The following is a 22,713-nucleotide window of genomic DNA, read 5'->3' as shown; positions in this document are numbered from 1 at the left end:
TATAAATTAACATTTTTTAAGCTCACAAGCATGAGTGAACTGCATTTAATAATGTGTTCCTGGCCCCAGTGACAAAGCATCAAGTAATAAAACCCGAAAGTTAATTACAGGGAAACCTTGGCATATGTAGACCCAAAACCTGTGTCTCTGAATATTCGTGGACAAGCAATAGACACCTGACCTTGGTATACACGGGGGTGGGGGAGGGTTAAATTTCACATATCCAGGTTTGGAGTTGCTGGAAATGACTTCTGAGGTGCTTCAGACCACCATTTTGTCAAATGGTATTTGATGACCAAATGGTGTTTTAATTGTGTTTTTAATAGTTTTACCGTGTTAAATTTTAATTGTTGTATTTTTTGATCTTTTTATCTGTTGTTTTTATTGTTTTGTTGTAAACCACCCAGAGACTTGCGTTTTGGCCAGTATTTTTGTGTGTGTGCCGTCAAGTTGATTTCAACTCCTGGTGCCCACAGAACCCTGTGATTTTCTTCTGTAAAATACAGGAGGGGTTTACCATTGGCTCCTCCCATACAGTATGAGATGATGCCACTCAGCACCTTCCTATATTGCTGCTGCCCGATATAGGTGTTTCCCATAGTTTGGGAAACATACCAGCGGGGATTCGAACCAGCAACCTTCTGCTTGTTAGTCAAGCATTTTCCCTGCTGCACCACTTAAGTTGGCTTTGGCCTGTATACAAATGTGTTAAATAAAATAAAATAAAATAAATGGAGCCATTTTGTGGCTCTTTTTTGCCAGGGGGGGGATTTACCATTCTTTTTTCATGGGGAAATGGAGGAATTGCAGGTTATGGGGTACATTGCTGGACAGCAGAAGACCTGTGTAGCACAGTAGGCCACTTTATTGCAAACATATTAGCCATTTTCAGGCTATTCTGAATGGTTTTTGCCCCTACCTGAAACTAATCCCCCCCATCACTATAGACATAGACTTAATGCCCCATTGTCTGAGATTTTGTTACCTGTGGAAATTGGCAGGAATAGAACCCCTGTGGATAAGGGGGTCCATCTATATCTGCGAGTTTACCATCAGGATGAGAAACCTAGGGCAATCAACCCTCCCCCTTCTGAAAGTGTTAACTAACTTAGCAATACAGCTAAAGAAACCCTACAAAAGTAAACTCAAGTAGACTGTTTATTTTTGTAGGGTTTCTTTAGTTGTATTGCTAAGTTAGTTAACAAAAAAGTTATGTAGACAGATAGTCAGCAGGGATGTGGAAGCTATCCAGAGTATTGCATTGAGTGTCACTATCTGCCTACTAAACACAAGTTGTGGACAGGCTACTGGATAGTTATTCCAGTAGGACATACGCACTGGACAAAGTCATTGCAAAGAGCTTCTGGTTCTCAGGGACAGAGTTTCTTCCCTTGAGGCCAGGGAAACTGACCTGGATAAACTATATGAGCCAGACAGTTTTGTTGATGAGGCATCAGGGATGCAGCAGAGGCATCCCAGTCTGAAGGTGACCCAGCCGGAGGGTGACCATTCTGCTTTCATGGAGAATGAGGGACTCAGGGGAGGGGAGTATCACCTTGAGGATCTGGGAATTATATCTTAGAAGGGACTCATCCCTGTTGTGTGCACAGATATGTCTTGCACAGAGGCTCTGCAAGTGGGTGATGGAGAGGGCTCCTTGTAATGGTGATTTAATCATTAGGAATGCAGATAGTTGGGTTTGGGATGGATGTGCCAATCCCAAGGTGACTTGCCTGTTGGTGCAAAGGTAGCGGATATCATACAGCATAGTACAGGGTTTCTTAACTTTGGGCCCCCAGATGTTGTTCGACTACAACTCCCAGAATCCCCAGCCACAAAGGCCTGTGGGCATTCTGGGAGTTCTAGTCCAACAACATCTGGGGGCCCAAGGTTAAGAAACATTGGCATAGTAGGTAGTCCTGGGGATGAGCCAGTGTTCGTAGTCTATGTTGCCACCAACAACATGATAAAACATAGTTGGGTGGTTCTAGAAGTGAAATGTATGTTGTGAGTCAAATATTGAAAGCCCAGATCTCCAAGGTATCTTTCTCTGCAATGCTACCAGTGCAACATGCAGGGCCAGTTAGGCATACAGAGTTGAGGAGTCTCAATGCATGGATGAAATGCTGGTGTCAGGAGGAGATTAGATTCATTAGGCCCTGGGAAATTTTAGGAGAAAAGCTAGACCTGTACAGAAGGAACAGAAACCACATGAACCAAGATAGGCTCCAATTGAACCAAGATGGTATGTAGGATTTAAAAAGGTGGCAGAGCAACTTTTAAATTGCACCCACCAACATGAGTTTCAGAGCATCTGGTTTGGGATGAATCATCTCTAGGGGTGAAGGGGAATGTGCTTTCAATTGTCGAAATGGGGAAAGAGTTGACATGGACAATAAAATTTCCATAAGACAAAATAGCCAATGAAAGAGACCTAAATGCTCCAAAGAAACAAACACATCTAGGAAACAGAGAGGGTCATTGTTTATAAGTGTCAATATGCAAATGCTAGAAGCCTCTAAGCCATTAAGGGGAAGTTGGTGCCTAGATTTACTGAGCAGAATGGCAACTGGGTGGAATGGAGAGAATGAGCAGGAGCTCGGATACCGTGAACCCTCGATACAAGTTATCTAAGAAAGACTATAAGGTTATAGAATGAGTGATTTCAAATACCCTCACATAGACTGGGCAGAAACATGTCTAGACCCCTGCTAACTTGGATCCCCTGCTAACTTGAAAGAACTGATTGGAAACCGTGACCACAATGCAATCAGCTTCAGCATAGATGTAAGTGGAATATTGCTGAGGAAATCCAACATAGCCACATTAGATTTTAAAACAAGACATTTCACAATGATTGATAAAAAGGAAGTGGAAAGGGAATGTCAAAAGCTTCAAGTCTCTCCATAGTGCTTGGAAGATATTCAGAACCACAATAACAGAAACTCAGCTAGAATGTATACTTCATATCAGGTAAAATACCATCAAGTCCAAGAGGATGCCAGTGTGGTTAACTAACAAGATCAAATAAGCTATGAAAATCAAGAACAAAAAGGAGCACAAACTTTGGCAAAAGAAATGCAAGTAGACAAGAAGAGATGCAAAACAAGGACCTTGAGGAAATCTGGCTAAAAACACTGAGACAAACAAAAAGTTCTTTAGATGTGTTAGAAGCTAGAAACTGACCAGAAATGACCACTAGATGACAGCATAATAAAAAGTGCACTCAAGGAGAATAAGCAGATTGCAGAGAAGCTGCATGAATTATTTGCATGTATCTTCACTCCTGAAGACATAAAGCAAATACCCGTGCCTGAAATGGCCTTTTCAAGAAGGGAATTTGAATAATTTAGGCAAATAGAGGTGATGAGAGATGTTGTTCTAAGTCATGTTGACAAATTAAAAATCAACAAATTTCCAGGTCCAGATGTTATTCACCCGAGAGTTGTTAAACAGTTCAAATATGAAATTTATTTTATTTATTCATTTATTTATTTATTACATTTATATCCCGCCTTTTCCTCTGAGGAGCTCGGAGTGGTGTACATGGTTATGTTCATCCCCACAACAACCCTGTGAGGTAGGTTGTAGAACTGATAACAAAAATAAGTAGCTTGCCCCTAAAACTGGCCTCTGTACCTGAGGACGGGAAAGTGCCCAATATAACTCTAATTTTAAAAATAGGATCTAGAGAGGATCTGTGTAACTACATGCAAGTTAGTTTAATGTCTGTTCTGGATAAATTGATAGAAAGCATTATTAAAGAGAAAATTATGAAGCATATAGAAGAGCAATCTTTACTCAAGGAGAATCAACACAGTTTCTGCAAGGCTCTCTCTCCCTAATCTTCTACACTTTTTTGAAAGTGTCAACAAGCATATAGATAATGGTGATCCAGGAGATATTTTATACTTAGACTTTCAAAAAGCTTTTCAATAAAGTCGCTCACCAAAGGCTCTGGAACAAAGTTATCCACTATAAGAGGACAGGTAAAAGGTTAAAGAACAGGGGAAAAACCAGAGAGCAAAGAGCAGGAACAAATTGTCAATATACCCAGTAGAGAGATGTGCAAAATGGGGTCCCTCAAGGATCTGTACTGGGATCAGTGCTTTTTAACTTTTTTGTTAATAATCTGAGGTTAGGGGTGAGCAGTAAGGTGGCCACATTTGCAAATGGCCCCAAATTATTCAGTGTGATAAAAATAAAAATGGCTTGTGAGGAGCTCCAAAAGAGTTCAAATCCCCATTCAGCCATGAAACTAGCTGGGTGACTCTGGGCCAGTCACTTCTCTCTCAGCCTGACCTACTTCACAGGGTTGTTGTGAGGAGAAACTTAAGTATGTAGTACACCGCTCTGGGCTCCTTGGAGAAAGAGTGGGATATAAAATGTAAAATAAAATAAAATAAAAATAAATGGCAAATGCAGTTCAATTTCCATGAATGTAAAATGATGCACATTGGGGCAAAAAACCAAACACAATCACGAAAGGGATCTTGGAGTCATGGTGGACATGAAAATGTTGACCCAGTGTGCAACAGCTCTAAAAAAAAGAAAAAAAGAAAGGCAATTCCATACTAGAGATCATTAGGTCAGGGACTGAAAATAAAACTGCCAAACTAGTAATACCCTTACATAAATCTATGGTGCGACAACACTGGGAAACTGTTTTGGTGACTGCACCTTAAAAAGACATCACAGAGCTCGAAAAGATGCAGAAAAGAGCAACCAGAATGATCAGGGGGCTGGAGAGATCCTTCTATGAGGAAAGGCTTCAATGTCTGAGCCTTTTTAGTTTAGAAAGTAAGTGGGTAATGGGGGGCATTATAGAGGTTTATAAAATTATGCATGGTGTGGATCAAGTGAATAGACAAGTGTTTCTCCCTCTCTCATAGTATTAGAACAGAGGATCATCTGTTGAAGCTAAATATTGTGAGAAACAGGACATACAACATTTATTATTTTAATTTATTTATCACATTTGTAGACTGCCCCAAACTTCCATCTCCAGGAGGTTTACAGCCACCCAGAGTAAAGTGATGCCCTTTTCTCTTTACACTGCTTTACGAAGTGTGGTGTTCAGCTATGGAATTTGTTGCCACCGGGTGAGGCGATGGCCACTTATCCAGATGGTTTTAAAAGGAGATTAGACAAATTCAAGAAGAATAGGGCTATCAATGGCTACTGTACATCATCGTGACAGCTGTACATTTCATCAGGATCAGAGGTGGCATTCCCCTGAATACCTAGACTTAACTAGACTTAACTTCTGTATACTTGATGACTGGTGGATGGATGTTGGACCAACACCATTGGAAAGTGTTAGGATTGACATGATATGAACATTTTAATAGTAGTGTGAAATCTCTGTGGGACCACTGACTACATGAAAGTCATCATTTGATGATGAGCATCAATGTATGAACCAGCCTTTGTTATGAACCACCAGTATGTTTTAGATCAGAATTATCTACACAGTGGATAAAAATAATGACTACTAATTAGAAAATATCTATGTACCATTTTCAAGAACAAATTTCAAGACTAAGAGCAGTTTGCATAGCACAAGGAAGGAGAAGATGGTTCTCATTCCCTTCCCAAAGGGGCTCAAAGTCTACACATAAACACCAGGGAGAGACCAGCAACAGCCACCCAATGGGATACTGTGCTGGGCTGAGAAGGGATATTTGCTACGCCCCTGCTAAATTGAAGAGAGCCATCACTATTAAAGGTGCCCCTTTTGCCCCATTAGCAGTCATGACTATGATCTAAAAGTCCAATGTACCCCCAGAAACAACAAAGTGCTACTTACTACCCCATGATGGAGGGGGCTGGGTGTTCTGTGAAGCTGAGTAAAGGCAGTTCAAGGAAAATGATGGATACACATTTCCCAATCAGAATATCATCTCTGAAACCCTGAAAAAGACGATCAACTTTGGGCTGCAAACAGGAAAAGGGGCGAAAAGACTCGCTGGAAGCATGAGGAAGCAGGAGAAAGAGGGAGAGAAGGAGCAAAAACACTCTGGATGTCACTATCTTTTTGCCCCCCTCCCAGCTCTTTACCCACATGATCACATACACAAGCACTTCTGTGATTGCATGCAGCATCCCTTGTGGCAGAAAATCAGCTGCAGAGGACAAAACAACCTTTAGGACACATGGATTCCAGCCTGGGCTTCTGGAGTTAGGGAAGAAGGATCCAAACTCTATTTGACAGAGCCCTGTGTTCAGCCAGCTCCCCATATCTTCATGAGACACGCTGGTTTGAAAATAGGCTTTATAGACTCAATGTCAAATAGTACAGGCTCTTTTTGTTAATAAAGTTTTGGTAATGCCCTCAGGCTAAGCTGTGAGATTTCCCCAAGAATCACTGTTATTTTGGTAATTACAGGGTAGATAATCACTATGTCCATAGCCCTTGAGTTCCTGAAGCACCCAGGAAAATGTGTAGCCCCACCAGGGTTTAACTCTAGATGATGTGGATTGGGCTGTTTTGCAGTCAACTTTGCAAATGGCCACAGGTGATGCAATATTTGCTGGCAGATGGGGCACAGTTGCAAAATGGCAAAAACATTTCTATGACAGCTTGAGTTACTTGAGTTATCATCTCTCCACCAATTGGAGCAGAAATGGCTCGGAAACTCTCCAGTGACACATTCCTTGTTTCCTTTCAAGTTTTATAGGTCATCTTTACTATATAAGGGCATCCAAGGGATGTGTTAAGGATGCTGCATCCTCTTCAGTGCCCTATAGCTTCTCCTTTCACTACTTTGGGAATAAAAGAGTTGTCTTTTACTGCAGATGGGAGGGATTGGGCGAACAACACACATGTGAAGAGGCAATACATCACAATTTTTTAATTTGTTGATTACTCAGATTTTGCTAATGTTTTTATAAAATGAACATTACTTTTTCAGCAGTTTAACACTCTCAAATAAGGCACAGTACAATAGGGAAGAGGCAGTGGGAAATGATGAGAAGAAAAGATAAGGCCCAGGGTTGTAGCTATAATTGAGCCGATGGGTTCAACGCTCGAGGAACCCAGCTCCTGTGACCCCCAAGTTCCTGATGGGCCCCCAGCTCTTGAGGGCCCCCAACTACACCCCTCCCTATTACTTTTCATTACCTTTCTCACCCTGAGAGACTGCCAGGGAGAGGGCAGAGGATCTCCTGCCAGGGAGAGGGCAGAGGATCCCCCTCTCTCCTAGCTATGCCCCTGTTGAGACCAATCAGGTACCAAAATTATTTTTCTTTACTAGCTGTTCTCTGGTATTCAGCTCAGGTCTCAGTACAATAATGTAGCATTTGGGGAGGAAAATGCAATCCAACAGTGCAGCACTAGAGGCCAAGATGGAGAAGATCTCCACAGCCACCATATATTTCCCTTTGGTACTCAAATAAGTGGGAACAAAGAACAACCAAACACTGCAAAAGACCAACATGCTGAAGGTGATCAGCTTGGCTTCATTAAACGTATCTGGCAACTTTCTGTCAAGGAAGGCCACATTGAAGCTGTTGATGGCCAGAAATCCAATGTAGCCCAGGACAACATAGAACATGATATCTGAACTTTCATTGCATTGCACAATGATCTGACTGATCTGGGAGTGCATGTCAGACTCAGGGAATGGGGGAGAGATTGCCAGCCACATGGAACAGATGCCAGTTTGTGTGAGAGAACAGAGAATGAAGGCTGATAAGGCTAGCCTCTTCCCTACCCATTTCCTCATACTATTTCCTGGCTTGGTGGCCATGAAGGACATAACCACTGTAATCGTTTTGGCCAATACACAAGCAAGGGTGACAGAGAAGATAATGCCAAAAAATGTTTGTCGGAGAAGGCAGGTCACCTTCCCAGGCTTGCCAATGAATAGAAAAGAACAGAGGAAGCAGAGGAGGAGAGAAGAGAGCAGGCCACAGGTGATGTTTCTTTTATTGGCTTTGACGATGGGAGTCTTTTGGTACTGAACAAAGATCCACATTATGAGCATTGAAAGAAATTGAGCAAAAGAAGTCAAAATGATTCCCAAGGGCTCTTTGTATGACAAGTAGGTTACATGTTTAGGGATGTATTGATCCTGTTTCTCATTGGGATAGTGATCTTCTAGGCATTTATCACAATGTTCAGCATCTGGAAGTAAGAAAGAACGCTCAGTTTTTTTATAATGTAGACGTGACATGCTTAGCTGAATGACATTAATCTGTGATCATTGGTCCATGAAATATACTAGTGCAATATACCACTATTCAATAAAAGAACACACACATACACCACACTTTACTTAAATTATTGGCTATCTTTAGTAATTTTTTTGCAGGGGTGAATTCATTCCAGTTTTTCATAATGTCAGATTATTGAAGCTCATATGGTCCATGAGATGTCTAACATATACACAACCCAGTGGGTTTCTGTCTTCTGGTATATGTGGCTGCTTTTAAAAAACTAAAAACACTTATATTTGTTCAAGCTTTTAGCACTTAGGGGTTATCAGTCTCTCATTTCCAGCTGCTCTGTTTTGTTTTTATGGCTGTGCCTTTTGGGTTTAATTGATTTTAATGTTTTGATATGATTCATGGGATTTGATTGTATTAACTTGTATTAACCCTCAACACAGGTGGATTGAGGAAGTGCCTAAAAATAGGGACATAGGATGGACTTTAGAGGGGGAGATACGTTGTTCTTTTACCTCCACTCCATAATTTTGAGTTCCATCAACAGAGCAAAAGAACACAGTAACAACCACTTCATAGCAGAAACTAGCAGGTTTCTGTAGCAATGTCAACATTCACAATTATGATTCATCAGTCTTTCAGTTTCTATCTTTTATCATCTTTTCTTCTTTCTTTTCTTTTCTTTCCTTTTCACCACCTGCTCTCATTTCCATATTGAAATCAAGGGCTTCAAAAGGGACATATGACTTGAGGGATTTCCAAGCCCCCTTGCTCAATCAACTCTCTATCTCAGTGTTCTCCACAGGAAGGCCTAGGGGGCCCTGGCAGCCCCATCTACCCTAAATGTGTCCCACTAATGGTTTATTGGGCCTGTGTGAGGCTTCGGCCATAGCTGAACACTCTGTACACTCCACTGGCATGGCATCATGTGGAGCCTACCGTTCTCATTGTGCAGAACTGTGCTTTGCCCAGTGCCATAAGGGGGGCCCTGTAAGAGAAATGGAGTCCCCTTCAGCCCCTGCACCATCTTAGAAGGCATGCTGGGAAGTGTAGTCCTTCCCAGTGCTTTCCTCCTAGAGCTCTTAAGAGAGTCGCTCAGTTTCTCTTAAAGGGCCCTCCCACTCCAAGCACTGCAAAAAGTGTACTAATCTGCAGAGGTCAGCAAAATGGGAAATGGCTCTCATTATTTTTTTTGTCAAAGTGGCCCCTGCTTGAAAAATAGTGAAGATCACTGATTAATTAAGGACTAGTATTAATCAGTGCTATAGTGCTTGTAGAAAAACAAGCTGTTGTAATCCACAAAAAATTCCATTAGGCAATAGACAAAACAAAGAAAGACAGTTAACCTTGAGCAGGAAAGATATGACCCACAGGGTGGGAAACCACATTCGCCTTAGAGCCGTAGCACTTCCGTAAAATCCTTCCGAATAGGCATGATAAGTCTTACCGTAAAGCAATTATAATAAATCAGCTTCATTCCAAAGGTCTTTCAAGAATCTGTTTCATGTCTTAAGTCTTTCAAACACATCTTGTCAAAACAATTGTAAATATTCAAAAGTGGATTATAATCCTTTACGCATATCCGAATGTGAGAAAGAAAATAAAATGAAATACCTTCGCCAACAACTTTGTCAAAAGTTCAAATTGTTCAAATAAAACCATTTCTCCTAAAAAGTCAGCAAACAACTAAAAAACATTTATTCAGATTGCCATTTATGTAACTATTCTTTCTGTTTAACACTGGTAGTTCTTCTATATTTATTTAGGAAACTTAATGCGCACAGTACAATAATCAATTAGAAAGGAGAAAAAAGGGAAACAAGAAAAAAGAAAAAGATCTCCTTAGCCTATGTAAAAATTGAAAATAAGCTCCTTATCTTTGCTTCAAGAGTTGCAACAATGTTTAAACACACAACACACACAAAAAACATCTAATGTAAAATTCAAATAGAAGCAAACTATTACTAGTAGGCCAATTAAATTGTTTTAAAGAATCTGAGAAGTTATAAAAGGTTGATTGTAAAAGGCTGTGGAAAAACCTCAAGCAAACTGCCCATAGTCCAGTTTAAAGCAATCCTCTTACTATATTTCAGCCAACCATCACTACCTCCAGAATAACTTCAAGCCAAAAATCCTCTGACCATAACTTGAATCTTGATCTTGAAAAACTAGTCATATCCTCCTGCAGAGAAATACTTGAGATGAAAAGCTCAAATCTCTTAGTTAATCCATACGAAAATGATTTCTTAACATTCAGCAAAATGTTCCCTTCACCATCTTGTCTGGGAGTAGCATTGAGAAACTTGTGAATGGTAGAAGCCATAGCATAAGAAGGGGAAAATTTGAACTCCTTGTTTTGTAAAGAAAGCTTTTCCACACTATTTAGTTTTCCTCCAGACAGAACAGATCCAGGTTCTTCTTGTAATTGGTCCATGTTCAGAGTAAAAAAAAAAAAAAGATGATTTATTTTCTGTTCCCCATCTTGTCTGGAAGTAGCATGAGAAGGAAAAAGCTTTTCCACACTAGTTAGTTTTCTTCCAGACAGATCAAATCCAGGTTCTTGTTGTAGTTGATCTATGCTTGGAGTAAGAGAGCATAAATGACTTATTTTCTGTTCTAATCTAAAAGCAAAATTACGGAGTTCTGAGACAATAAACTCTTGAAGCTTGGAGAAAGGTATTTCAATTTGATCCATCATGGTAACTTCAAAAAGCCATTCCCCCCCCCCCCCCAATCTGCGTGGCCTGCCAGACAGCAATTAAAATTGCGTCTGGCCCTCAGGTTGCCATCTTGGCATCTCCCTTTTGTTCTTTTTAAAGAAAGAAAGAAAAACCCACCTCCCTGGCAATCACAAGAGCTACAAAATAATTAGCATTTTCCATCCAATGTGCCATCTTGTTTGGTTCAAATGCATTTCTTTGTAGGATAGTTTCCTTTTATCAGATGTGATCTCTTTGAGCTCTTTGTTCAAAATACACCTCCTACTTTTGGTGGGTAAATTAAGAAAAACACTACTAATATTCCAACAAAATGCTTCCCTTCATCATAAAAAACATTTCCCTTCCTTGTTTATTTTCCAGTTAAAGCACATTATTTAGGCAGTGTGCACTATGTGAAAGTAGCCCTATTGAAATTAATGAGACTTTTTCCCAGAGATGCAATTAGACATTTTAATCCTGGGGCAGTGAGAAACCTATACACAGGACAGGAAGCCACAGTCTAGACAGAACATGGTGAAACAGACTGGTTCCAGATTGGCAAAGAAGTATGACAAGGTTGTATACTTTCTCCTTATTTATTCAATTTATATGCTGAACATATACTGAGAAAAACTGGATTGGAAGAAGATGAGCGTGGTTTTAAAGTTGGAGGAAGAAACATCAATAACCTACACTACGCTGATGGCACCACTCTGATAGCTGAGAATGTGGGTGATTGAAGGAAAGAGAAGGACGACCCACAGCAAGGTGGACTGATTCAATCATGACAGCAATGAATGCACCACTGAGAGACCTTAAACGCCAAGTTGAAGACAGATCATCCTGGAAAGAATATATCTATGTGATCGCTAAGAGTCGACACTTCAGCACTTTATCTATCTATCAGGAAAGAGTGCAAGGGGTTGGTAAACATTTTCCCCATCCAAGCTTTTCAAGGTAAAAAAAACCCATCTGCCCCAATATTTTGTGTGCAATAATTATTAACTGGTGTGTGTATGTCTGTGTGTCTGTGTCTGTGTGAGAGAGAATTATGTTCACACACTGCCTTGATATTGCAGCCCAGAACAAAACTCTTTCTGCTCACTGATTATAAAAATTAGAGGGAACACTGGTCTGGATTACCATCGATCACTGTGCCATTTTAAAAGCATTAATGCATAAATATACAACTGGGCACAACAGACAACTATATGTTGCTTTTATTCGCCTCTCTTCAGCCTTTGATTCACATGATCGACTTAGGGAGTGGGGTAAACTCACAAGGACAGATATTGATAGGCACCTCCTTAGACTGCTGATTGAATTGCATACTGATACTAACGCTAGGATTCAGGAGGGTAGTCAGGGGTCCCTGTCTGAACCTATAGCATTAAGGTGTGGGGCCACACAAGGTTGCCTTTTAGCCCCCTTTTAATATAATGTTTACACTATTGACATTGTTCCAGCTATGAAGTCTTCAATTTTTTGTTCTCCATAGCTTAGTGGACGTAAAATCTTAATTTTGATGTAAGCGGATGACATGGCCCTCATTTCCTATGCCCAGGTGGAGCTTCGTAGGATGCTCTCTAGCCTAGCTAACTATTGTGAAAATGAAAATTTGAAAACCAACTATGCTAAAACTAAGGCGGTAGCTTTTGGCAAAAGTAAAATCAGGCATAGATGGTTCATCAACTCACATCAAACTGAGCAAAGCTCTTCCTTTCACTATTTGGGAATCCATTTTAATAAAACTCTTACTTGGAGGAGCCATTTGGTTGCCATTTGGATAGTAGCAAAACATTGTTCTATTGGGGCTATTTTGAAATTCTTCTTTTCTAAAGGGGGACAGCTTATTTCCCCAACTCTAAAGATCTTTCAGGGAAAGTAATTACCCAGATGCTTTATGGAGTTGAGGTACGGGGTTGGGAAGAACAAATTATCATACAGTTGGAAACTCCTCAAAACTCCTTTTAAAAGAAAATTCTGTGCCTCCCCCAGGGTACCCCTGCTGCTTGCTTAAGAATGGAGGTAGGTCTCCTCACTTTATCAGTTAGAATACACCTTGCTTTGATAAATTATTTTAAGAAGTTAGACAACCTCTCAGATAACTCCTTAGCTAAAACCAGCCATAATTATATTATGCTATATTATTATATTATAATTATTTGTCTTATATTATTTATATATTATATTATTTGTCTCCAATTGCAGGGTTACGACTTTGGAGTAGAGAAAATTTAGAGATTGGCTTTTTGCACGATATGCTGGCAGGGATGCTGTTATGGTTCAATTTTCTGGCTTTTCCTCCTGGTTTCAACACTATAAAAACATAAAATCTTTTTGCAATATTTGATTAATTGCTATTCTCCATCTTTGACAAAGGCCTTTACTGCCATGTGCTTGGCCTATGGAAGATTTCACAAATTACCTGTGGAACAACGACTCTGTCCCTCTGGGTCTGATCAGGTGGAGAACATTATTCATTATGTATTTTATTGCCCCTGCTAAAAGTTAAGTAGAGATAAGACCTTAAGACAGATTATTAACAACTTTAAGAGTTACTTGATATACTGGCGTCACAATACACATAATAGATCTACACCATTCTTCTCTCCAGACCTTTATTTATTGAGTAAATTAAAAGAAAATTAAAAACTGCAAATAAGGAACAAATGTTTCAATGTACAGACAGAGCCTCAGAGCCGAACTGGAAAAGGTGAAGAAGAGGGCAACCAAGATGATCAGGGGCCTAGAATACCTTTCGTATGAGGCACGCGTACAACACCTGGGGCTATTTAGTTTAGAAAAAAAGATGACTGTGGGGAGACATGATAGAGGTCTATAAAATCATGCATGGTGTGGAGAAAGTGGAGAGAGAGAAATTCTTCTTCCTCTCATATAACACTAGAACTAGGAGTCATCCCATGAAATTGATTGCCAACAAATTTAGGACCAACAAACGGAAGTACTTTTTCACACAACGCATAATCAGCTTGTGAGATTCTCTGTCACAAGATGTGGTGACAGCCAACAACCTGGGGGGCTTTAAAAGGGGTTTGGATAACTTCATGGAGGAGAGGTCTATCAACGACGACTAGTTGGAGGGCTATAGGCCACCTCCAGTCTCAAAGGCAGGATGCCTCTGAGTACCAGTTGTAGGGAAGTAACAGCAGGAGAGAGGGCATGCCCTTAACTCCTGCCTGTAGGCTTCCCAGAGGCATCTGGTGGGCCACTGTGTGAGACAGGATGCTGGACTAGATGGGCCTTGGGCATCATCCAGCAGGGCTGTTCTTATGTCCTTAGGTGAAGGAGGAGTGAGAAGGGGAAAGTGGAAACTGATGATGCACAGCATTGGCTGCTTAACACTAACTCTGACAGAAAAACAAAAGAAGAGAGGGTGTAAACTAAATTACTGCTTACCCTTTAATAGCCTATATACTTGAAAATTTATTTCAGTTCTTCCTTACCATTAACTCCATGTTGTAACTTGTTGAACTAGTTTGAGCATACACTGTTCAAACTCTTGAAGGCGAGCCCAGTTTCCTCAAGCGGGTAAACCGCTTAAGTAGCCCTCACCTAAAATGAGGTTAACGGAGTGAACGTGGGGCATTCAGAAGGTGTGATCAAATAACATCATCCCTGGCATCTAGGACGAGCATTGTGTAGGCTGCACCAGTGCTTCATTAGTCTGAATGTCAGTCAATATGTTGTAAGCCACATTGATAATCGTCACTGAAAGGTGATATACGAATCAATAAGATCAAAATAAAGAAGTGACACACACACTGACACATGGACAAACACCCTAGAACAAATACACCCCTAGAAGGATAGTTGGAGTAAAAGAAAAATGACTGACTTTCACGCTCATGCTGCAGTGATGCACACCTGTTGGAAGCTGCCTTCCTAGCAACAATACATGGCTGTAGCTGCCGGTGATTGTATCTCAAGTTAGGCAAATAAGTGGCAGACTATTAATTCCAAAACACATGAGAAAAACAACATTCAAAAATGAAAATGAAAGGGTTGTTGTGTTAAATCCAGCTAAAGCCAAATATCTTTCTGGCTTCTTTTACATATAATACCCGCCACCTTAGATAGAACAAGAACACATAATCCAACTAAGGGAGGGTATTTCTGTCCAAACAAATTTGGCATTTGTTATATTGTTTATTCTGAGGAAGTTGTAGCAGTTGAGAAGAGAAACCATCTTACCTGCCATGGCTGAATATTCCGATGGTTCAATGGGCCTCCATCTCCCATTGCTTTGAGCTTGGACCTTGATAAATCCATGGCATGGAGAGCATGTGCGATGGCATAAACAGCATTGTAGATACCGTAGCTCTGACCAGACATGCCTACTTGAAACAAATGCTTGGGGAAGCTGCTCAGCTTCTCTTCCCCAGAACAGATTTCTGGTCCTGGTAGAATAATGCCAAATGCAGGCAACGAACACAGAAATGTACTGCCCCAAAACTGAATGAGGTTATAATACCGAAGCTTATAAGGATTTACTGTCTCAATAAACTCTTCATATCATGGCATCTCCTGGGTATGGAGTGCAAAGGACAAAGTGCCATTGAAGGACCTTGGAGTGAAGAGTTGATCAGTGTATACTGCTGCAAAATCCCACTGGGCTGTTATGATCCAAACCCTTTCTATTGGCTTCATGTAATTTTTTTCATTTACCCATAGAACTGTGTGCAAACCCTCCATAGAATGTGACCCTCCATGAACAAGAATCACATTGCTTGTGGCCGATAAGAGAACAGAGCCTATTCTTCCCAATTTGCCACTCTCAACTTAATTCTTCCCCATTTGTCAGACACGAGCCAGGCAGTGGTCTGCTGCTGCCTGCTTTGTATGCATGCAATTTCTTGTTACCTCTGCTCACCTCGGCCCTTTGCTCACCCCATTCTCCATCTCTGTCTCTCTCAGTTCCCTTATTCCTCTATATCACGCCTGCTCAACTTTGGCCCTCCTGCAGATGTTGGCCTACAACTCCCATGATTCCTGGCTATTGGCCACTGTGGCTGGGGATTATGTGAGTTGTAGTCCAAAAACAGCTGGTGGGGGGCAGAAGTTGAGCAGGCCTGCTCTATATGTGGTGCTGCTTCAAACTCAGTCAGGAGGCAGGCTGCCTGGTTTATTTGTGGGTAATTTTTTGGTGCAGTCATTGGCTGGATATTTCCTTCTCCTTTGACTACCCATCAGGTCCCATAAAGATGGGATGAGGGAGGAGTATGCCCCAACTGCTGGACCCACCTAGCCGAACCTACTGGACCCATGTGAGTTAGATAGCCACACTCACAGTTAGATAGCCCACTTCAGGCTACCTCCCCCTTGTGCCTCTGACTCATTGGCTGTCAATCAGTTGGTGGCATGGAGTCATCATCTCCCATGGCTTGTCTTTCCTGCGGGTCTCCCCCAGTCAGTGTGCTAGGCCCCAGACCCTCATCTCTGAAGATGAAAAGGCAGTCACCTATGGGGCTGGTTGATTGCATTCTTGGCTTTTTCCATGAGTAAATGACCTTCAGTCTGATCCAGTCACTAAATTCCAAGACTTGGAAATCTAACCATTCCACTCTGTCTTTCATTGATCTGCTTTGTATTTCGGTCATTACTCTGGAATGCGATGTTCTTTGTATATTCACTTATGTTTTTCAGAGACTAGTGTTAAGCAGCTGGCTGACCATCACCATTCCTGGGACAGGAAGATTGCTGGTGAATAGCCCAGAATAGTCAGCTAATGGGAACTAAGGTTGTGCCTTCGGAAATGCCTATTGAATATACCTCAGGGTGGTCTTTCCATGAGGCGAGGTGAGACAGTTCTGGAGGAGAAGAATGGCAGTTCACTTTTGATTAGCGGAGCAAAGCCAGTTTGAGGAGAATTCAGCCAACAAGAGGTCTGGAGACAGTACTTTAAGTTTGAATAACAACAAGGATTTCTTTAGATATTACAAAAGGATAGGAAAGCTGAGTTTTAGGCTGAAAGGAGAGAGAGACTAAACAAACAGCAATCTCTGGAGAGATACTGTAAGAACAAAGAGGGGAGGAGTCTAGCACTTTTATCCATTACCCTAACACCCCCCCCCCCCGCAGTGGTCTCTATGAGACATTGCAGCTGAGAGCTGATGCTTCTGGGGTCCTAGCTCCAACATGCCTTCTCATCAGCTCATGCTGCTATAACTGCTATAGTCCCAACTTCTATCTCAAGGTTTTGAAATGATCCCTGGGGAATGGCTTAGTTAGCATATCTGCTACCATTTGTTCACTTGGACAATATATCAATTTTACAAGTCCCTTTACTTGTGCATCCCACACAAGATTCATTACACACCAAAGAGTCTAAACACCTCAAAAATTCCTAAAATATAAACTGAGTGGCTTGCGGGTTGGGGGGGGGTAGTTGGCACATGGGATGCCACTAATTCTCCATCCCCACCTGCAAAGCAGTGGTATCAAGATGAACAGAATAAATGAAGGTGTGTAATGAAGACACTACAGAATCTTAACACTTCAAAAATGCCTAAAAAATAAACTGAGTACCCCCGTGTGTATGTGTGTGTGTGTGTAGTTGACAAATGGCAGTTGACAGTTGGCACTGTCCAATGACAGTCAAAATGAACAGAAGAAATGAAGGTGTATAATGAATCATCATAGGGATTCATTCTGAGGAAAAGTTATTATACACCAAATAATCCAAACTCTTGAAAAAGAGTGACTGCACATTTTGCTCCATAACTCCACTTCTACAAGGGCTAGAGCTTAGCTTTTTTTAAAAAAATGAAAGCTGGGGTTCCATGCTGAGGTTAGGATGGGAGACTTTGAATCCCTGTTATTTCCTATGGTGGAAATATACAAAATCAGTAAACGTTAAATAAAATCATTAAAAAATCAACCAAGTCCCCCACTGCCTTGAAATTTTGGTGGTAAGTGGCACCAATGGGGATGTACCCAAATTTGGTGCCCCTAGGACCTTTATAAGTGGTCTGAATCAATCTAAATTTAATAAAATCAAATCCAGATCACATCTGGGGTGATTTGCCATATATTAAATAAATGAGATGTGACTGTCCTGAATCTCCTGCCAATCAGTGGAAGGCTTGCTAGACTTGGAAAAGAATATCTACCAATGCATTTAATGGAATTGATAGAATAATTCTTCAAAATATTCTCTTCAATAATAATTAATGCTTTTCCAAGTCTACATCAGTTGTAAATTGGTAAAAAGTATGGGAGCAGAAACTGGAGGCTTCCAGGGAGCACGCATTTCCATTGGGCGTGTCATCTGAAGCCACTGGTGTTCCTCCAGTTTAGATTTTCCCAAGAACCTCCAACTTCATTCCCAAGTGCCAAGTTGGGTGGCAAATCTAAGGTGGAAGTAAGAAACTGGGCATGTCAGCAGCTTTAGATGCAACAGGCAATCTTTGCTTCCCACTCCTACACTTCATTTGGGATTTAGTCTTCTATCTTAAAAAGTTAGTGGAGTCTTACATTGCAAATTAGCTTTTGTCTTAACAAATCTTAACAGAACAAAGAAACATCTTTAGTTGTACCTGGGAACAGAATTTGATCAACAATTAAGACATAAGTGTCAATATCATTTATTAATTATTCAATGTTTACAAGTTGCTAAAGGCCTTAAACATGAAAGTAGACACAGTCTTTTCCACAGAGGAGAGAATGAATGGAGAAGGAGCAAAGGATAAGGGAAGGTTAAGGCATGAAGGGAGGGCAAGTATAAGTTAACATGTTCACAAAGGGTACTGAAAATTACTGTAAAAAGCTGATATTTCCCAACTTTGCCAAACATGTCCATATATAGTTTGTGTTGATTCAGTGCAGTTCTGGGCACATCAGCATAGTACGGTGATGCAATAAACCCCTCATTTATTCACACTTCAGCTAGATTTTAATCTTCCTTTTTTAGGGGATTGTGGTTTCTTTGATTACAGAATTTGTCCCACTCCAATATCTTTACAAAGAGAGAGAGACCAGTAAAACGCATCTGATGTTCAGTTTATCAGTATCATTTCTTACTTCTTGTGTGCTTGGATGTTATTAAATTGTTTTACAAATATGAAATTAGACACAGCATTATCTGAGACCTATAATCTAAAAAACAGGGAAGGCACAGAGTGGAGGGGAAGGCAGGGAGAGAGGGAAAATACCAGATCATTCACATACTAATATCCTTTTTCCGTACCAGTTGGTCTCTGGTATTAAGCTCAGGCCTCAATACAATTATGTACAATTTGGGGAGGAAAATACAACTCAACAACCTAGCACTAGAGACCAAGATTGAAAAGATCTCTACAGCGACCATGTATTTTCCTTTGGTGCTCAAGTAGGTTGGAATAAAAGATACCCAAACACTGCAAAAAATCAACATGCTGAAAGTGATCAGCTTGGCCTCATTAAAAGTGTCTGGCAACTTCCTGGCTAAGAAAGCCACGGTGAAGCTGATGATGGCCAGAAATCCCATGTAGCCCAGGACAACATAGAACAGGACACCTGAGCCTTCATTGCATTGCACAAAGATCTCACTGGTCTGAGACTGCATGTCAAACTCTGGGAAAGGCGGGGAGGTTGCCAGCCACACAGCACAGATGTCAGTCTGAATAAGTGAACAGAGAATGATGACTGATACCGCCAGTCTCTTCCCTACCCACTTCCTCATCCTGTTTCCTGGCTTTGTGGCCATGAAAGCTAGAACCACAGTAATGGTTTTGGCTAGCACACAAGAAACAGCGACAGAGAAGATGATTCCAAACACTGTTTGCCGTAGAAGGCAGGTCACCTTGCCAGGCCAGCCAATGAACAGGAAAGAGCACAGGAAGCAAAGCAGCAGAGAGATGAGCAGGGTACAGGTAATGCTTCTGTTGTTGGCTTTGACAATGGGAGTGTCCCAGTGCTGGAGGAAGCTCCACATCACTGCAAGTGTGATCAGAGAAAAGAACAGAGCAAAGCAAGTCAAAATGATTCCCAAGGGTTCTTCATATGATAGAAAAATTATATTTTTGTGGATGCACTGATCCCTGTTCTTGTTTGGATGTTGATTAACTGGGCAACTGTAGCAGTGTTCTGCATCTGAAAGTAATGAGCAAAGTTTCAGTATTTGAAAAAATTGCATGTGTCTTCTCAACCTAAATGGTAGGACTGTGCACGACCATAAATGTTGGGTTAGAATGGATTGTATCCAGTACCCCAGATGTTGGTTCAGATCCTTTTGGACATTTCAAGAGGACAGAGTCAGAAAAAACACCAGGACTGTGGAGGCCCTGGACTTTGGCCCGGATGTCCAGGGGTAAGAGTGCTTCTGCCCACAGGTACAGATTATCAGGCAATCAGGAAAGGAAGGCCACAATGCTAAGGAAGGCAGCAGAACAAAAGTGAGGAGACAATATTCTGGCTGTCCAGGCTTGGCAAGAGACCAGGGAGGCTGCAATAAATCTCCCCGTCCAAGCAGGCGAGATGAGCTGGAAAAGTCTGAGCTTTTACATTACCCCCGCCAGTCTTCACTGTTGCCTCCGGCACACCTTCCTTCCTTATAAATGCCAGAAACCCAGAGTCCCTTTTGTCATGAGAGACTCCAAGAAAGGCCTGATGAAATTAATGTCCACGGGCAGTGCTTTTTTAGGTTTTTTTTAAAAAAGGAGCTCATTTTTCCTGCTGTGCAGGGCCACACATGAGAATGGGCCATGTATAGGGGTGGGGACACACACAGGGGAGGGCTATGCAAAGGGTATAGGGTTATGCAAGGGAGTGGGCTCTACAAAGGGGACAGGGGCAAGCTCTGAAAGCACCTGGTGCCATGCTTGGTTCTCAGCTGCAGAGAGGGCTTTGGCTTTGTTCCAGGGCGGAGCCACCATTGGGCAAACGGGTTCAAAGAACCCGAGTTGTCACCCCTCAGGGGCCAGACCTCGGAGCCCTGACACGCCCCCTGCATCTGACGTCAGACGCAGGGGGTGCTGGTTTAGCTCCCGAGTGGGGCCGCACGGCCCTGTTCAGGAATTAAATGGCCAGCGCTGCATTTGCAGTGCGGCCAGGAGTGGTTCTTCCCCGCCTTTAAGGCAGGGAAGAGCCACTCCTGGCTGTGTCGCGAACGCAGCACTGGCCTGGCTCTAACTCTTGAATGAGGCCCCGTGGCCCGATTCGGGAGCCAGACCACACACCCCATGTCTGACATCAGAAGCGGGGACAGGGTGAGTGGGGCCGCTGCAGCGGCTGGGCATGGACCGCTCATGGTCTGGCTCCATCACTGCTTTGCTCCCTGCAAGGGACAAAGACAAAGCCCTCCCTCTCTCTGGAATCCCCAGACATAGAGTGAGTTTCTGAGCATGGCCTTGAGTGTTTTCAGAGCTTGGGGGCATGGCCAAGCTCTGAAATCACTCGGGACCACACTCAGGAACTCACTCACCATTTGGGATCACTGTGGCAGCCTCGGTGGGTCAGGGTGATGGATGGTAGTTGTACCATCACACTCACACACAAACACCACACAGGTATAGATTATTAGGCAATCAGGAAAGGAAGGTGACAGTCCTAATGAAGGCAGCAGAGCAAAACCAAGCAGAGCTGATCATCTGGCTATCCAGGCTTTGCGGATGCAATACATCTCCCAGTCCAGACCAGGGAAAGGAGTTGGCAAAATCGAAGCCTCTTACCTTACACCCTTCCAGTCTCCTATATTGCACAGAAGAATAGCTCTACTATACTGGGAGTTTGCCTCCAGACTAGTGTTGTGCTGGTGCAACTTGGAGTATTTGTGCAAACTGCTCTATACCTCCCACTGTGAAACTCTTACTCAGGCATTTGCTGTAGAGCAGGGATAGCCAGCCTTGGCCCTCCCATGTTGTTGAACTACAACTCCCATCAACCCCAGTCATAATTTATTGTATCTGGGAGATGATGGGAGATGTAGTTCAGCAACAGCTGGAGAACCAAGGCTGACTACCCCTGTGGTGGAGGATGATTGAAATCTAATACACTGTCCTTGTGCCAGTGCAATGCTTGCACAAGTGGACCAAGAGTGCAAGAGACTGAACAATCTGAGCCTCTGCTCAGCTATGTGACCTTCTTCCATGGGTGCATCAGTGTTTGTTGCTCTATTGCAGCATGAGCGTGAATGTCAGCCACTGCATCTGAAGTGAATTATATGTTCTACATACTTATGGGGTTATATCTTTGATAGCTTATTTACAGATGAAAGCTATTCCTTTAAAAGCATGATTGTGTGAACAAGCACTTTGAGTGGATCTCTTTATAGGCACTTGGAAAACCATCCCCTTATGACTTTGACTTACCCATCGAGATGGAAATACTTCCTTCAAAGCACTGAGCACAATCATAGCAACAAATTGGCTCTTCCTCATGGCCTATCTTGCTGTGTCCAGGATGGCAGTTTTCAACGCAGGTGGATAGGGGCACCATCTAAAAATAAGTAGAAGGAGGGGGTGTGTGAGTGAACCTAGTTATCTGCTATAATTTTCAGTTCTGTCCAGTTTGTACAAACACCACAGTGCCTTCTTCCGCACTCAGATCCTTTGCATCCTTCAATATTCATAAAGATACTCCATCTCGTTTCTTAACTACTAGATTTTCTCCCTCTTACCACCTATTGTGGTTAGCACTGTGCATGGGTGCATTCAATCTAAACATCTTCCTTCACTATTTCTGTGAGTTTAGATTGGATGAGCCTATGAACTATTTGATTAACTTATCTACTATCTACATCACATGAAGGTGTTTCAACAATAATTAGGAAACAGCAATTCTCAATTCAAAATGTAATTGGGGAGCGAACAGAAGGATAATTAATTTTAAGTCTGGCTGGCAGGTA

The 22,713-nt window shown here is 41.9% G+C and overlaps 2 protein-coding genes across 2 annotated transcripts in view; both read right to left on the bottom strand.

The window, feature by feature from the left end:
* Positions 1-15,224, bottom strand: part of LOC128330890 (vomeronasal type-2 receptor 26-like) — a 31,221-nt gene extending 15,997 nt beyond the window's left edge. The window contains exons 1-4 of the mRNA XM_053264252.1: positions 15,084-15,224; positions 8,685-8,765; positions 7,716-7,961; positions 5,810-5,937 (exon numbers count right to left, since the gene is read on the bottom strand). Of these exons, the coding sequence (XP_053120227.1) occupies positions 5,810-5,937; positions 7,716-7,961; positions 8,685-8,765; positions 15,084-15,224 (596 nt within the window). The remainder of the gene's footprint in view (positions 1-5,809; positions 5,938-7,715; positions 7,962-8,684; positions 8,766-15,083) is intronic.
* A 3,826-nt stretch (positions 15,225-19,050) lies between these two features.
* On the bottom strand, positions 19,051-22,181 carry LOC128330889 (vomeronasal type-2 receptor 26-like). Its single transcript, XM_053264251.1, has 2 exons — positions 22,178-22,181; positions 19,051-19,961 (listed from the first exon to the last, which is right to left on the bottom strand). Exons 1-2 carry the CDS (start codon positions 22,179-22,181, stop codon positions 19,051-19,053), a joined length of 915 nt encoding a protein of 304 aa, XP_053120226.1.
* Positions 22,182-22,713: the final 532 nt, after the last annotated feature.

The sequence above is a fragment of the Hemicordylus capensis genome, chromosome 6, assembly GCF_027244095.1.
Source record: "Hemicordylus capensis ecotype Gifberg chromosome 6, rHemCap1.1.pri, whole genome shotgun sequence".
Taxonomy (NCBI): domain Eukaryota; kingdom Metazoa; phylum Chordata; class Lepidosauria; order Squamata; family Cordylidae; genus Hemicordylus; species Hemicordylus capensis.
Note: the sequence above shows the minus strand (reverse complement) of the source record. Positions and strands in the feature narration are given on the sequence as shown.